Below are 18,346 nucleotides of genomic sequence, written 5' to 3'. Positions count from 1 at the left end.
GGAATATACGTGGAAACCACTACTGCATGTTTCCGTGGTTTCCCATATTGGGAAACTTACGGGAAACCACAGGTTGATTGTTTCTATATCGGGAATCTACGTGGAAACCACTACTGCATGTTTCCACGGTTTCCCATATTGGGAAAATAATGGGAAACCACAGGTTGATTGTTTCCATATCGGGAATCTACGTGGAAACCACTATGTGGTTTCCATAAAATGGAAACTATATGGAAACTACTGATGTCACGATTCCCATATGTTTCCATCGGGTTTCCAAATTTGGGAAACCTGGCTTTTCATCCTGTGAGTGTTTATTAAGAAACATTGTTACTGATATTGACTCTTGTTTGTTTTTCATTTGACTTTTTAAGTATGTCCCTGACCCAAAGGAAAGTTTCAATCTTCGAATTTTTCAAATGACGCCAATATATTTTAAAATAGTTTAAAACTGTGGCTATTGTTTCGTAGAGTAACAATTAAACCAACAGACGAATAAAAATGAAGAGAACAGTAAAGTCTTTGTACCTTAGTTCAGAGGGTGCTTGCAAATACATATGCAACGACGCAAAAACTTCAAAATATAAGAATTAATATTGAATTTTACTTTATTGAAATTGATATTTGAACATCCAGCAGGAGCTAGAGTAATTTTCATGGCGTTAATAGTCTTCAAGATTATTTTTAACAAAAAGTGGCATGCAGGCAGACTAGCGCCTATAAACACGTGCAAATGATTCTCGAATGAATCGCATTTTTTTAATCTTAAAAAATTCAACGTGAAGATTAACTTAGTTTTGTTTTACAAAAGAAACAGAGATCTAATTGTCTTCGAGAAACATTGGGCTGCAATGTTTTTGTAAAATTCATGTCTGCATTCAACGACATGTGCAAAGCTACGCTGATATTCTTATACTCATTGTTGTAATTTGGTCGGAAATACAAGAACAAACTACCAAAGTCAACATCGAAAACGAATTTGGTTAATCTTAAAAAAAAACAGTTAAAAGATACCCATATTGGTACCATTGAATAGAAAAGACTGTCACTTGCAGCTCTGCAGAAAAGAAGTTTTATATTTTATAGGACGTTATCGTCTCCTGGTAAAGTAGGTATTAAAAATGTATGTAGCACAGTATGCAAAGGGTATTTAATTTCAGAATAGCGTTGTTCTCTCTCTCCGTTGACAAAGGTATAGAATAAGGAACCGGAAGTAGATGATCTGGACTCAATGTTTCCAAATGTTTCCATCCAAAATAAGAAAAGAAAAAAAAAATTAGAAATTCTTTAACCTACAACAGTATTTGCTCAGAGTGAAATGAATTACTAAAATATGTTGATGAGTTCAAAAGGTTAGCACTTTTTTTTTATGGCGCCAAAGTTTCGAAAATGGCGTCGACCATGAACTTAAATGAGGACAAATAAACACAAAACATAATGAATTGACCAAAGTCGCACAAACAAAGGGAATATCCGTCATGGCTTCAGAATTCAGTTCAGTTTATATGTAAAAAGAAATATTTGTCCGATGTATTTTAAAGCAAGTAAGTCGATCTATTGTACAGTAATACTAATCATTGACCCATGTTGACCAATCAAATACGTTTGTCTATTTGTCCAGTACACTTTGTACTGTCAGTGGTCTGCAGCGTGCGTTAAATTGTGACGTCACCACCACCAAGTCGTAAATGTCGTCTGTCATGTCGCGCATGAGTCCTTCGGTCATATATTGGCAGACGATGGACGACTTTTCGTAGATTTGGGATTTAATGTTTCGAGGATATTTGTGTATCATTCACTGAAGGATAAACTATGATCAAAGCATGGTAAGCCAGTTCGTTATATGCATTTCAAATATAATTCTACTACAATATTTATTAAATGCGTCTATTTTTGCAATGATTTTTTTAAAATATAAAAGTTAATCAATAAAATAACTCTAAACAATAAATTTAAGCATCAATGAAGAAATTTTTTTCGATCCGTTTATTCTCAAATTAGTGACTTCTCATCATTGACCAATTCTTGTATTCTACTAAAAAAAAGTGTTGCAAACATCGTAAGGTCATTTTTCAAAATCTTTTTTTTTTTCGGGACATATACCTTTATATTTTTTTCTCGTTTTCGTGTTTGAATTTATTCCTTTGGCTAATTTTTATTTTACCGATACAGAAAGTACTTAGAATTCTTTGTAAAATACAATTTGATATAAAATGTCCTTATGATTTTCTGTTTCAGCGGACAGATGGCTCTCCGAACAGTAATGGCGTCTCTAGTAATTCTTGAGATGATGCTTAACGGTAATAATATACGTTCACAGAAGTGCTAATCTTTTTTTAATATACAGAATAGAGTTATTAAGAGGGCTTGGTGGTTGTGGCCATTTTCAGACTATATTGATCTCCTTTAGAAGAAGAGCTCCATATAAAAATATACAAAAATGATCAAATTTTAAAACTAAAATGTATGACATTTTTGTTTGACAAATGATAGTTGACAGCTTAAGATATCATATCTAAAAAATTACCAGGTAAGTTACATCTGATGGTTAATTTGTTGACCCCCCAGCCTCCTTAAGGACACTTCTTTAATTTTATAACAATGAAATTTTTTTTTTGTTTTGATAATGCAAAAAATTCAGAATTGTTCTTGCACAATATATGTAAATTTTAGTTACCCAGTCGTTTAAAATGTTTATAGTATTGTATGTTTTATCCCATCCGATTTGTTTATTCATAGTGTATATATCGCACCAAACTCAGCTGCGTATCTTTCTCTGTTTACATTATTCTATAATGTTCTATACATTTCTAACAAATATTGACGTAATGCAGAGGGGAAAATATTGACGAGTTCCATATCTATAACCTTATTCTTATTTCACGGGAATATAAAAACATGTTTTTAAAAATTTAACACCACTGGATCATGTTGATAAAACGGATGTATGAAAATTAACATGTACAAAGTATAATGCAATAAAAGTTCAAATAAATGAATAAGTAAATAATAAATGAATAAATAAATCAATATTAAATAGAGGAGAAAAGATTTTATTCTTCAGAAATTGTGTTTTTGTGAGCTGATGACTTTGAATTCCTTTTTAAATCTTGTATTTTTACGCTATGGAGAAAAATAGCTTTTTACGCTATGGAGAAATATAGTTTTTTACCCTTTGTGTTTTAGATATGTTTCAATCGTTTATAATATTCTCTATTTTTCTGTATTTTAGGTGTGTCGGGACAGTTTGCACCCTTTCCCGGAGGATTCCAAGACCCTTGGGGACCTCAGTCATTTCGTCGACAGTTTCCTTCCCCAGAATCTAACAGAATGCAGCCCCTCACTGCACGGAGGTTCTCCTCTAGGAACCCACCCTCCAGGCAGCCCGACAGCTGGGGACAGCCATGGCGACAGCCGCGTCCACCTTTCTTTGACCAAAACGCCCGGCAGATGGCGCGACGAAATAGCGTTAGTGTAATTAACCCCGCACCAAATCAAGCTTCCGGAATCGACACTATAGCCTCGCTTCTGTTAAACAGTACCTCCCAGACAGGACCTGGACTTTCACCACAACAAATTCTGAGTCAAGTCCAGAGTTTGAATTCTCCCGGGGACTCTTCGAATGGCTTATCACAAATATTGAATTTTGGTAAAAGTTTACTGGAAGGAGCATTCAATACTAGAAAATCAGTTAAGAAAGAGTCTCCAATTCCGCCATCTGACGTCACAACAAAGGAAATAAAAACCCAAACAGAAAAAATCAATGATAATGTTCAAGTTCCCAAAAATATAAAAAATACAAATGAAAAACAACAGAAGGATATTGGAAGTGTAAAAGATAAAGTTCCAAACAATGTTGTCGTACAGGAAGAAATAAGTGGACCAATAAGCCCAAGCGACGTAAAGCAAGTAAATGAAGCCGTTAATCCAATAGATAATCGACCGACGGATTTTATAAATCCGGTTGATCCCGTCAACGTAAACCTGGAAGATCGACCTACAAACCCTATTGACATTCGCCCTATAGACGGGTCAGAATTAGTCGGGTTGGAAGTTCTTCCATCAGACGCGATAAGTCCTGGGCGTCAGATCAACGATAGACCAATCATTCATCCAGAGGATGGTATCCACAGAATAAACCCAATAACTGGACTTCCGGAATTTTCTAATGCCAGGCCTGTTACTGGCGTGTCTCCAGGAGACGTTGTGGACCGCAGGCGGGGTCATCTTCACACTGATGGAACTTTTCACGACTTTCCCGCAACACTGCACGGTAACGACACACATGACATTATATCTGTACTTGACCCTGTGACAGGAGAGACAGCTGTTTTTCCCGCCATCGACTTCAACGCTGACAAAAGCCAGAAAGATTGGAATCCAGCTGAGAACCGCGCCGCGTGGTTGAGGGAGCGAAAGAGAATGAGAAGGTTGAGGAAGCAGAACCAACGACTGCGAGAACTGTTGAGACAACACATGAATGAGGTTCATCCAAGTGAACTGGTGCCTGTAAACGAAAACGGACTGAAGCCTGGTGACGTCATTCCCGTTATACCCGTTGTACCTGATTATATACCATCTGCTACACCTTCTCCAAACTTAGTATTTCCGAACGATCCTGGAGTTAATTCTGGAAATCCTGTACCCGAGCCCGAACCTATCTTACCGGGTAACCCTCTAGGTCCTCAAGGACCACAGCCTGGTGACGCCATTCCTGTCGGTGACGTCATACCCGAACCCGAGGTTCCAGGATACATACCAGCTGCCACTCCGTCCCCAGTCATTAAGGTGCCGGGTGAGAAAAAAATACCGCCTGTTACGGGCGGTAAGAAACCTTTACAACCAGGTGACTTTTTCCCAGTGGATGACGTCATTCCAACACTTCCGGGATACATTCCCTCTGCCACGCCATCTCCCGTGCTTGTTGTTCCTAAAGATATTGAATCTACGTACCCAGGTGTCATTAATCCGCCAGTAAATCCAAAGGACGTCCTGCCGGTGAAACCGAAAGTTCCGGACACGTTTATTTTGCCCGCTACACCCGCGCCAGTTATTAAAGTCCCACCAACCACAAAACGTCCCCAGCCACCTCCTCCCCCACCCCCTCCACGCCGACCCCCACCACCCCCTCCAAAAAAGAACAATAACTTGTTGAAGAACCTAGGTATTGGATTTGCTTTAGGCAGTCTGTTCTTTGGAAAATAAAACTCAGTTTGTTAAACTTTAGGTTAGCAATTTGTAATGTGATTACATCATGTGTGAATGACTAGAGAATTTAACGCATTAAAAAAAGAACGATCGAGATACAGATTTTATAAAAATGAAATTTTTTTTCCATAAATATTGTATACAGCTTTGATTATGCTTCTGATTTCATACCTTACTCGCAAAATTTGGGTTAAGTATTTTTAAGCAATATTATAAGTTAATTAATTTCTGTCGAATTTTTAAATAGTTTAGTTTTTTCGTAGCTCGAACTTTACAGAATTCTCCTACCAATGAAAGCGACGTAATTAAAATTGCAGCGAAAATGTACCAAATATAGAATAGGCTACTTTTAAGCAAAAGAAATAACGTTTAAAGAGAATATTAATTCTCTTTAAATCATATTAAAAAAAGATCTCATTTACATAGTGAACAATTTCATAATTTGTTCATCATTCTGAAATTTTATTTCATCGCACGGGAGTCGATCAAAGGGGCATTAATGAGATTTTGTCTAGTTGTATGAGATCGGCAGTGATCAACTTCAATCTTATTATCATTCTCATTCACCTGTGTATAAATATTTCCCATTTAGAATTTAATTAAATGCAAATGTAAAAGTACGTGTTATCATTCTTATGTATTTACCTGTTTCATTTGATTTTTGCAATGTATATATATATATATATATATATATATATATATATATATATATATATATATATATATATATATATATATATATATATATATATATATATATATATATATATAACTGTCATGAACATGTTGGTATATTTTTTCTTCTACGAAATCCATTTTATGCTGGCAAAAAAATGTGATATAGTTGTGCTATAAATAAATTTCCTCTGTATACGTAAATGTACGTCTATATTTATGCTGTGTCCTTTCAAGCAATAAATGATATGACACATGTACTAAAGAGCCCTGTTGTTTTTATTACTGAACAAACGATTTCCGCGGTTTACTGACGGATACGGACATAAAATTATCGTTTCACAAATAGTTTGATATGATAATATGATATAGTGATATGATATTGAAGATAAAGAACAGTAAACCTACTCAAAAGTTCAAAGTGAGAGCAGAGCAATTATGGGCCCCTGAAAACATGAGAGGTGGGATCAGGTGCCAAGGAGGAATACAGCATCCCCTGTCGACCCTGTCCTCCTTGTCACGATCGGCTAAATAGAAAATCCATAGATAATTCATTTTAAAAATAATGGTGTAACAATTTAATTGAAAAACGTCAGTCAGCATTCAGTTTGATGGCAGGCTGTTTTTTTGTTTGTTTGTTTGTTTTTTTTTGTTTTTTGTTTTTTTGTTTTTGCAAACAAGGTCAATGTATCGACCAAAGGATAAGAAGTGTTGAATTTAAACGGAATTGCTCATACTTTAGTAACTTATTTAACACATCAACATCAAGTAGCCTGTCTTAGTTTTGAAGTTGATCGTACGCAGAACAGGCTCTTGGGATTTTGTGTGACACCGGGCACAAAGATGATAGGTAGGTTACCCATCGAATCAACTGAGAGACATAGACACCATATGGAAATGATAGTTGTATATTGTTATAGATGTAAGGGAAGTTGACAATAGTTATTAGGATTTAGTTGTTAGATTGCCATCAATGTCTTTCTCTAGTAAAATAAAAATTAAAACGAATATTTTTAATTGATTAAACATCGTCGATACATGTATATCTGAATGATGAACTGAAGGTTACAGCAAGATGCTTTTATTTAGGTAAGTTATTTAAGTTTTCGAATAATTTTGATACATACAAAGAAAAAAAAAAGAAATTAAACAGGTGTGCGAATAATGTCTATAGATTGCAAAAATTTTCCTTTGATGAATATTCGATAGAATTGTTTTCATATTTTAACGTTTTACAGTGTGTTAGTACTAGCAGTTATTGAGCTAAATTTAGGATGTAGTGAAATATGGACATAAACAGTAATCAAGCTCAAAAGTCCACTGAAACAATACAAATTAGGCGCAGAGCAAACACAAACATCTAAAAACATCAGAGGTAGGATCAGGTGCCATGGAGGAGTAAGCATCCCCTGTTGACCGGACACAATTTTCGTGTCACCGGCAGCTGAAAATTCAACATTTAGTTTCAGCAGAGACATAAATTGTAGTTGATCATTTCATTTGATCACTGTAAATTTTCCATAGCCACTCCATTCATTAAAATACATATTCCTTGAGAAAATGTCATTTTAACAGACGTATACATATTTTGGTTTCAATGTTTCAAAGTATTACAGAGAGTAAAAAGGAAATAAGTGTAAATAAAAAAGCATCTCGCTGATAAACACAGCATTCTTTATATACATGTATATATTAAAGTTAGTAGACCAAAATGACAGTAGTAAAAAAAAAAACTGAAAAAAAAGTCGATGAAAAGATAAAAAAAAAAAAAAGATTTCAAAAGCTCTTGCAGTTACACTTAGCAATACCACTCGGAATCCCATGACCTAATGGAGATATTCCCGCGTATTAATAGTGGATAGAGTAATTACATGTAGCAGAACACTTGTAAGTAGGAACCCAGTAAAAACTTAACAAAATATCCAACCCTGTCTCTTTAACTTTGACAGATAAACCAGAACTAAAATGCCACCTCTGTAAGCGTAGACAGGGATTAAGGACAGAAAATTCTATGTGAAGTTGATCACAAATGATGATACCCAGACCACACGTGCAACTATGGATATTGAGTCATTTCAGGTCGTTTTTAGAGTGCAAAATGTGTCCCTTGACCTGGGCTCTCTTGGTCCTGATATTTATTTGTGAATCTAATCACGGGTATCTTTAGGATTCACTCCATCTCAGTCATGGGTGTTACATCCCAAAAACCAAACATCTGATAATTGTTTGGTCGAAAGAAAAGAATTTTTAATCTTCACACAACAAACATTTACATATATGTCATGTTCTAAATCTTTAATTTACTTGATGGGTGTAGAAAAATGTTTATATGTTCTAAAATTTGTATTTATACTCATCCTGAAAAATCAAAACCTCAGAAAATTATGCATTAAGCTTATAAGTGCAGGTCATTGCAAACCTTCTTTCTATTATTTTTTAAAACAACTATGAGAAAAAGTCTTGATTAATCAGCTCCCTTTATTAATTGTGTATATTTTTAACAATGGAAGATGGTACAGATTTACAGCGCTTGTTTCAGAGAATTTTAATCTGGTATCTTAAAGTGCAAACAAGTCTCTTAATTACAGGAACTATTGATATATAAATTACACGCCATTCAGACCGGAAAAAAAAATAAAAAGAAACAAATTAATTGAAAAAATAAGAAAGCAGGTTGACCAATATCCTTAAATTATCCTGAAGAAAACAATCAAAAAGAACCCCGCCCATTCTTTCTCCCCACAGAGTGTAAATGCACCGGCCTATATTTTGCTTTGGTGTGACGTGATTACTATACACTTGCCCAGATTTTTGGCATGTAGGAATAATCACTCATAATAGATTAATTATTTGAGCAAATTGATTGATAAAAATGAGATCTGTAATGACTTTAATAAAATGTGACATGCCCGACCACAAACCCAAATGATTACGCAGAAAAACAATATGAAGGCACGGCTCGTTACTTCCGTTCGCTTCTTAGTGTTACATGTGAATTAATTATTAAAAAAAAAAAAACCTTCGCCGCTTGCGTAAAATAAATTTGTTTTTTTGTTTTTTGGTAATGTATAAGTTTTACCTGTTGGTTATGATTGCAAATGGCAGTGCAAGGGGATTTCCCTGTGATATTTGGTGTGATCTGTTGATGCTAATTTGTGTCCCCCCTTTTCTATTCCATTTAATTTTGATGAAAATATCTGTGTTAAGTGATTACAAGAGGCAAAGACTGTTGTCTTTTTTTTTTTTCAATCTTGCTGAGAATGAAAACCGAATTATGTAACATGAATGACAGTTCAACTGGGTTAATTAGTGTTTTCAAAGTATATTTGAAACAGACGAAAAGTCATTCATTCCTTGAGTTACGTCTATAGAAAAGGGGTTACTTTACAAGAAAATATTATTTTCATTTGAAGAAAAGTGAATGTTATAGTTGGCGTTCTCTATTTAAATTGTTGGGTGTGTAAATGAATGGTGTTGTCCCTGTGTGTTATTGTTTTCTGACTTCTAGTGCTGCTCTTTTAATGTTGCTGAGTGATGTTACTGTCTGATGTTGCTGTCTGATGTTGCTTTTTGATATTGATGTATGTTGCTGTTTGATGTTCGTGTGTGTCTATTTTTTGGTCTGTTGTTGCATTCTGACGTTGCTGTCTGGATGATGTTGGTTTGATGTTGCTGACTAATGTTAATGATTGATGTTGTCGTCCTAAGTTCCTGTCTGATATTGAGGTCTGTTATTTCTGATTCATGTTAATGGCTGATGTTGCTGTCTGATGTTGATATTGATGTCCGACATTGCTGTGTAATGTTAATGATTGATTTTGTCGTCCTATGTTGCTATCTGATGTTGATGTTTGTTATTTCTGATTGATATTAATGGCTGATGTTGCTGCTTGATGTTGCTCTCTGACATGGAAGTCCGATATTGACTGATGTTTTTGTCTTTTGTTGTTATCTGATGTTGAGGCCTGTTATTACTGACTGGTGTTGTAATCTTAAGAGACCAGGTTTTCCAACAATCTGTTGGAATTCCCATGAGAACTAATTGTGCTGCGCTATTAGCAGATCTGTCTTTGCATTCTTTTGAAGCAAAACTAATCCAAAAACTTCTACACGAAAAGAAGAGGTCTCTTGTTATGACCTTCAATTCGTTGTTTAGATATATCTATATATCAATATTTGTTTTCATTCCTTTGATTCGATATATTCCATTGAACTTGAAATAAAAGACACCACAGAGTCTGAAACACCTGTTTTAAATTCAGGTATTTTACTAGAAAATGACATTGTTGGCAAACTAACAACTAAACTTTATGATAAACGTGATGACTTCAACTTTGCTATCGTCAACTTCTCTTATTTTTCTATATAGCAATATACCATTCCCACATGTATGTGGAGTTTATGTCTTCAAGTTGATTCGATATGTTCTACAACGATTGGTTTTTAAAACAAACAAGGCAGGCTACTGACAATAAGTTGATGATACAATGATATCAACAATCCAGTTTAAATTCAACATTTTGCAATTCTGTGGACGATACAATGACCTTATTTGCAAATTCGTTAAGCCGAATGCTAAATGACGTCTTTCATCCCCTGCCGACCCGTCACACCCGCCGTGTGCTCCATGTCATGATCGGGAAATAACAGAAAAATCTGTCGACAATTCGATGTGAAAATAATGGCCCAACAATTAGTATGAATAACGTCAGGCAGCATTTGACTTAATGATAGATTGTATTTGCTGACAAGGTCATTGTATCGACCATAGAACTTACGAAATGATGACATTAAACGAGACTGTTGATATTCTTGTTTCATCAACTTCTTTGTCAATAGCTTACCTCGTTTTAGAAATTGTTCATAAGTAGAGCATGCTCTTGCCTATTGGATCAACTGAGAGATACGAGGAGTGATCAAAAAGTTCCCGAACTAATTGATTTACTTCCATAAAAGAAATGACATTAGGTTTCAGTGTTCATTATTTTTTAACGTAGTCCTCTCCGATTTAAATGCACATCTGCCACTGTTCTGCCCATGCGCGAATCACGTGATACAGGTGGTCACGTGACATGCTCCGTAGCGTTCTGTTCAAGGAGCTAAAAGATTTTGCAGAGTCTTATATTTCTTACCATGCAAGTTATTTTTTTAACAAGAACAGTCCATTTGTCGGAAATGGCGAAATCTAGGAAATAGGATGAATGGATAAGGATATCCTTTCCCAGATTTAGCATGGTGACCATCACAACTCGAGCCCTCTGTCTTTGGAGCGTCGTTTATCCAATGTGGATAAAGTATGGGCGCCTTCTTTTTATCATATCTTATATGTTTAAAGTCTAAAGTAAATGATATTTTAGGGATTTCATAATTATAATATTGTTAAGATATTCAACCATTTTTCTAACTTTAACTTGGTGATCTTTCATGACAAACTGCTCAACTATGGACACATCTCTTTCCCAGCTTGCTCTCACTGGGCATAGAATAAACATCATTTTAAACCATCTTCCTTCCTTCACTAAAAAAATAAATCCAATAATGATTGGACTTGTGGCAAGTCTTTTGCCTTCATAAACTTTGCACAAATTATCATATGATACTGCAAAGGAATTTCCAAGATACACGTGAAACTTAACAGCCGTTCGTTGCTGGAGTACGACTGAGTAAATCATTTTTTGTCATCAGTCACCTACATATTGACGTCATTTTCACATTGTGACGTCACATACATGGTGCAAAACATTACATTACATATCATATTTATAGAACATGTGTATGACTATATGTGTGCCAAATTTCATTCTGATCTGAATTGTGATTTTGTAGATATAGATATAGTACGCGAACTCTTTGATCACTCCTCATATACACCCCTTATACAGGTGATTAGGGTATATTACTTCATAATTAAGGGAAGTTGACGATTGAAAAGTTAAAGTAATCACGTGCATCATAAAGCTTTGTTGTTAGATTACCATTAACATCTTTTTCTAGTATAATATCCAAATATGAAACAGATGTGTCAGACTCTGTAGGATTATTATAAAGCTTGGTTGTTAGATTACCATTAACGTCTTTTTCTAGTAAAAAATCCAAATATGAAACAGATGTGTCAGCCTGTGTGGTATCTTTTATTTCAAGCTCACCGGGATATATCGTGTCGACATATGAATGGAAATAACTATTGCTAATTGATAATACGTCGTCGATATATCTAAATATCGACTTGAAGGCCACAGCAAAAAATTTGTTTTTTCTCATGTATAAGATTTTGAATAAATTCTATTCATATGAATACAAAAATGCTAACAACAGGGTGCCATTGGTACCCATGGGAACTACAACAGATTGTTGGAAGACCAGGGGCCCGTTTTACAAAAGAACTTACGACTAAGAACAAAAACTTCAGTTGATTGTAAAATTTTGCAGAATTAATGATTCTGTTTACAATTGCTAGCGTAAAAGTATCTTTCTACATACTTGTTAAAAAGATTAAAACCATTTTCTATTTAATGTAAATTAGAAAGTTATTAGCAGAATTAAATTTTGGTCTTAGTCGTAAGTTCTTTTGTAAAACGGGCCCCTGGTCTCCCAAAACCACATAGATATTGTCAATCAGAAACTCGATCATCTTTTTAATGTCAGCTTCAGAGTACTTGTGTGTACAATCAGATCGTTTTTTAACAAAGTAACTTTGCAAATGACCAGTGACAATGTAAGTAAATTTACGAGTTCCATTTTATTGAAAAAGCAGCTGTCAATGATGTCAAAAATCCTGGACTTTAATTTATTGTCGGGAATGGTTGTATAGAGTGTTGAAAAGTTGAACGTTTTGATGTTATTGATTTTGGTAAAATTTTGTGATTTCAAATTTTCCAAAAGTTCCTTGGAATTTTTTTTATTCATTATCTCCACATTTTATGTTAATGACTGATGCTGCAGTCTGATGTTGATATTCCTTTGGTGTTGCTGTCAAATGTTGCTGTCACATGTATCTGATGTTGCTGTCCGACGTATATGCCTATATTTTTGTCTGTAAGATCTTGTTATTTTGTGATACTATTGATTTCCTTCCTGGTTAAGATAGACCAAAACCTCAAACCTACAACCTAGAAATAGAGCTAAATAGGAGTTAATTATATCGTCTTCCAGGATATAAATTAATTGCTTTCAGATATAAGAATTCAAAGAAACACCCTCCATATGTCCGCTAGCCCACTGTAAGCTGTATCATAATTAAAATTCTAGCTATAACTCTAATGTTAAAATTTTACGTAATTTATCATATCGCCCGTGAATGGTGTCTGCCCAGAAAAGAAAATGGTATATTGCAAAGGTGTGCAATCGATCTTTAAAATCGGATCATTATTCACCGAGATAAAACAATTCTTAATTGTAACTTAGCGTACAAAATGTTCTCTCAAAGACCAAAAAAATACACCATTTGTATGATACTAACGCCCATTATACGCCCCTTCTGAAACTCGACAATCCATTATATTGCCAACTAGAATGGAGTATGCAAATCAATCGGCAGTAAATCATCGAAATCAAAAACAAGAGTGTTGTATCTAATTATTATTTAATTTATGACATAACGGGGACGATTTTGACTGGCATAAATATAGAGTTTTGATTGAACGTAGATCAGAAGTGTGTGATTTGTCGGAATGATGGGAAAGTGGTGGATTATTACCTTTCTTTGTGTACAGTGTAAGTCCTCAGCATTGCTTATTTTTGTTTCGAAGACCATACATTTATTTCTGTGAAATGTTAGCGATGTTAGCGAACATCAACATTTCTGTGAAACCTAAGTCAATGTATTGGGGTGGAGAGGTGGGGATAAGGTACATATATTCTGATATTTAATAGACTCCCGATACAAGTCTATATTCAAGAGAAATGCAATGTTGTGGATACTAACAAAACTCTGAAAATTTTTATTTAGAAATTAAATGAAGAAATTGTAGTGAAATATTTTTTTTAGAATGTGAGTGTAAATAAAACATCTGTTTATAACGGGGTTTTTTTATGGTTTCTTTTTTCTTTTAAACAAAATTGTTATTTATTTAGTTTAGAAATTTGTAACAAGAATTTGTAGTTAATAGAAAATAGGTAAAAAAAAAAAGAAGCCAATCCAATGCCCCTTCCCCCCTCCCGTGACAGATTTTGTCTAATTATATCATTTTTACGAAGAAACCTCCATTCAGTGAGCATGACTGTGATATATATACGATATTCGATGCAATTTTTCATTATAATTTCTTAAAAATTGAATTGACCATGCAAATCATTTCTTGACTTCTGGGAAAAAGGCAGTTTTTACGCACTGCAAATTCATTTTAAAACCTCCATACTATATGTATTATAGTAATTAGAATAATCTAAAGACAGCACCTTAAACTATCGAAATGATAGTTTTATCGTCAATTTAGGGATTAATTAAGCCGATGGATGTGTATTGTTTCTTTTCTATTTTAATCACAATGACAGTGGGATATATTCCTTTCTCTTCAAGTGTAGGCTAATTTGAAGTCAAAGACTTCGAATGAGCTTTTAGACCTGAATCCCCTCCTACTTAGAAGGAGGACTCCCGAAAATCTCATGATTTTTTTTATGAAATGGAAGCAAGAAAGTGGGTTTTTATGTTATGTTTTTTTTTCTTGTTTTAGTACCACAAGTTATGTAAGTTTCCTTTCATCACAATTTTAAAATTTTCTGCATCTATCATTATCATTTGCATTGACTTCTGAAAATCTTTCCAGCTAGATTTTCCCCTTTTTTCATATATTTTTATAAAATACTTTTCCGTATATTTAATGAAAACATGTAGGAATTTGCTCTTTTCTAGCTATCATAAACAGATATTGAAACAGCTAATCACTTATTTTCTAAAACCTTAGTTTCAATAAACATAGAGAGAAAGAAAACTTACATTTATGTGAAAAATACACTTTTCTTCAAAAGAGTTTTAAAAGTGATGATTAATGACCCGAAATAGACATAATCATTATTTCCGTTGATATCGATTTCCTCTACAACCCCAAAACTCACAGACTACATAAATTATACCCCAATTTAATCCTTTCATATCTAGTTTGCTTTTCATCTTTCAGGATTTGTTCTTTTAAGTAAAAAACTTAAAATGTATTTTTTTTTTCAAATACAGATGTATCAGCACAGACCTCAGACCCCACGGGGGGGCTTGATTTAGATTCCTTGCTGGCAGAAATTAACGGTTTCGCCCCTGGTAGACAAGGGACCTCGGGAAAATCAACACCAGGAAATTTAGGATCCGCCGTAGCAGATATTCCTAGACAAGCAGGAACAGGCGTCTTAGATCATGTAGATTTGGAGCGTGCCATCCCCGGAACAGGCACAGGTGCTCTAGATTTAGAGGCTGCCATTAATGACATCACTAAAGAGCTACAGCAAAATCTTGCAGCAAATCCCGGTCTTCAGGGACTTGTTACCGGAGGTAACGGAGATTTTAGTAACATAGACGCTCTTTTGAATTCATTTGGAGGTGAGACTGGTACTTCCGGTGTAAATACAATTGAAGGCATTGCAAAAGATGCAAGTCCTGCTTTCGGTTCATCTGACTTGTTTGGATCTGCTGGAGGAAATATTGCTAGTATCCCATCATTTCCTTCGAAATCAAGTGGAGCTGCGTCCAACAGTGGCGGTCGGCAATCTATCTCTTCAAAATCTGCGACTGAAACATCCGAAAGTAATATTCAGCAGAATGTTCCAGAACTTTCACTTCCTAATTTAAACGATTTATCTTTTGATCCTTCTCCAGTAACACCCAAAAAGGAAATAACCAAACCCCCACGTGACCCCTTTACAACACAAACGGTAAACCAACAGCAGATATTATCACAAACCATGGAGACCTTACCCTCCACACAAACACAGGACACCGACTTTTCACGATTCAGCAATGCCGCTTTCGCTCGTAACGTGCCACCCGTCGCCACTCAGCTTCAGGAACTCAACCGTGAAAATACAAACTTATTTTCACTTCCTGAAACCCGTGGTACAGGACAAATCCCCTTTGGTCAAAGTATACAACCAAATATCGCCCAACTTCGGGATCTCAGAAGTAGGTTTACCTCATCCGACACATCAAGACAACGGCCACCAAATTCCCCAAGTACTAAGCTAGAAGACTTATCAGCTGCTGAGCTCCGGCGCGCACTTTCCGAAGTAAATAAAGAAATCGACAGGCTGTCTGTACCGTTGAAAAGCAACAGACAAACATCCGGGACAGAAAATGCCATAGTCCCGGATGTAAATGAGCAGGCAGCCATTATAAATCCTGGACGTGGAAGTTCTACTTCTTCAGTCAGATTTCAACCAAATTTTAACTCTGGACGACTTCCTGGAACAACAGGATTCGAATCTACTCCACCTCTCGATTCTTCTTTAGCAAACGCTTTTGAGCTACCGCAATCAGAAAATCTCTCCTCAGGTCCCACCAGTGGTATCGTGGGGGCTGGTGCATCTCCATCTCTTCAATCCCGTGGCTCAGGTGGACCCGAATCAGAACAGTTTGTGACAGCCGCTCGTCCTCAGATTGACCCTCTTAGCGCACTTCAAAACGTAGGAGGTGGAGGAATACCATTTGGGGCACCATCTTTTGGATTTTCACCCAATATTGGAAATCAGTTTTTGGGACTTCCAACTGTAGGCGTTCCTCCAAGAGGTGGAGTTTTACCGGGTCAGATTGCCCCTAACCTTTTACAGAACCAAGTGCTGCCAGGATTTGGTCAACCGATACGGCAGCCAGGTTTTATCAATACAAATCGTTTAAATTTTGAAAGAGGAAGTATTTCAGGGGAAAACCGAGACCTAAGGTCAAGTCTGCCCAACTTGATCTTTGAAACCCCAAGTAATGGATCTCCTAATAGAGACAGATTTGAACCGCCAAACCGTCGGTCTCCTGAAAGAAACGGATTCAATGAGAATAATAGATTAAATGACAACCGTGGAGAAATAATCCGCGGTGGCAGACAGGAAAATGTGCGAAACAGACCCCGCGACAGTATTGGAAACAGGTCCACAGACAGAGGGATAAGAGGAAATAGGCCCCAAGACAGGAACGTCAACAGTATACTGAGCTCTATCAGCAGACAAAGATCACGTGATTCAAACTTGATCAGGAGACCTTCCAATAATCGCAGAAGAGTCCCTTTTCCTGGTAATTCGGATAGAAGGTCAGGAATACGTCAAAGTGGTAGGACAATACGACAACGCCGACCGCCTGTGCTAGAACGAGGCAGATTTTTCAGTGACAGGCATATATCTTTTTCAAGACCTAGGGAGAGTCGTTCCCGCCGTTTTCGACACTTCCGTCCTCGTTTTCTTCTGTAGGATTTCTTCTACCAAGAACAATCAAATTGAATGTGTGTGGGTGTAAATGGCTAGTTATAGCATTTTTATGGCGTGTGTATTTTTTATATGATTATATTTAAAAATTTGTACATATTTATTCTAAGAATAAATGTTTTTAAGAAGATCGTCTTTCACTCATCTCAGACAGAAGGAACAGCAAGAATAGTAATAAATAACAGAAATAGGTGACTTTAAATAAGCGGTCTCAATTGAAATCAAAGGTGTGTGTTTCGATAACAGAGTTCTTTGTTCTTTAATTGAATTAAAAGACAATGAAAGGTTTCCATGTACAATCTTACATCCTATTCACGTATCTAAGTTTGAACTGATCAATCAATCAGTTTTAAATGGCAGGATAATTAGACTACAAACTTGTGATGTAAATTAATCAATTGATCGATGACGACTTTGATCGATTACTTTGTCATTTTCCATACATATTTCCACTCATCAATAGGATCCTATGTACAGTATGATTATACTGGCAATTGTATGAATACCACAGAATTCTGAACCGCCCAGGCGTTGATTAAATGTGATCGTTTTAACAAATCTTTAGTGTTCTTGAATTTGATAAACTCTTACTTCCTTCATTGAAATTCTTGATAAATGAAGGCATAATTTAATGAAACGTATTGAGTACAATATTTGTTTTTTTGCAAAAAGGAACATTAAAGAGTAATTTTACTCCGGGATATTAATAATTACCCAAAATGAAATGATGAAACACTTAAATCATTATACGAATTAAAACATCTTTGTAAATATCTTAATGAAATCGAATCGTTCTGATTAAGGTTCTACCATTGGATCAATCTGTTTTTGTTTTTTTGTGAAGGTTGTGTGATTGGGCCAGGGCGATGGATATTTTAACGTATGTGCCAAGAAAGACAACTTATGAAAGAACCCAATGGATTAGATGCATTCTATACAAACGTATAAATGCGCCTTGGGATCTCATGCGGCTGGAATCTAATATTTAATTTCCTCGGGAAAGGAAAACGGCGCTTAATTGCAATTGACCACGTAACAGTTAAGGGCGACATTATTATAAAGGAAAAAAAAT

General features: G+C 35.5%; 2 protein-coding genes across 2 annotated transcripts; both read left to right on the top strand.

Annotated features, from left to right (window-relative positions):
- Window positions 1–1,812: 1,812 nt before the first annotated feature.
- On the top strand, window positions 1,813–5,205 carry LOC133196060 (peroxisome proliferator-activated receptor gamma coactivator-related protein 1-like). The gene is made up of 3 exons (XM_061332009.1): window positions 1,813–1,826; window positions 2,239–2,300; window positions 3,233–5,205. Exons 1-3 carry the CDS (start codon window positions 1,813–1,815, stop codon window positions 5,203–5,205), a joined length of 2,049 nt encoding a protein of 682 aa, XP_061187993.1.
- An 8,313-nt stretch (window positions 5,206–13,518) lies between these two features.
- LOC133196484 (uncharacterized) lies at window positions 13,519–17,402 on the top strand. The gene is made up of 2 exons (XM_061332371.1): window positions 13,519–13,596; window positions 15,053–17,402. Exons 1-2 carry the CDS (start codon window positions 13,554–13,556, stop codon window positions 17,257–17,259), a joined length of 2,250 nt encoding a protein of 749 aa, XP_061188355.1. The 5' UTR covers window positions 13,519–13,553; the 3' UTR covers window positions 17,260–17,402.
- The last annotated feature ends 944 nt before the right edge of the window (window positions 17,403–18,346 follow it).

The sequence above is a fragment of the Saccostrea echinata genome, unplaced genomic scaffold (genome assembly GCF_033153115.1).
Source record: "Saccostrea echinata isolate AGI-Se365-2 ecotype Australia unplaced genomic scaffold, CSIRO_AGI_Sech_v1 ptg000030l, whole genome shotgun sequence".
NCBI lineage: Eukaryota > Metazoa > Mollusca > Bivalvia > Ostreida > Ostreidae > Saccostrea > Saccostrea echinata.
The sequence above is the reverse complement of the archived record's forward strand: the minus strand, read 5'-3'. Positions and strand labels throughout refer to the sequence as shown.

Bases quoted from the DNA above. Each gene is read 5' to 3' on its own strand.
- LOC133196060 (XM_061332009.1), top strand. The intron at 2,301-3,232 runs GTAATAATATAC...TCTGTATTTTAG, and splicing joins TCTTGAGATGATGCTTAACG to GTGTGTCGGGACAGTTTGCA.
- LOC133196484 (XM_061332371.1), top strand. From the start codon at position 13,554: ATGATGGGAAAGTGGTGGATTATTACCTTTCTTTGTGTACAGT. The intron at 13,597-15,052 runs GTAAGTCCTCAG...TTTCAAATACAG, and splicing joins TACCTTTCTTTGTGTACAGT to ATGTATCAGCACAGACCTCA.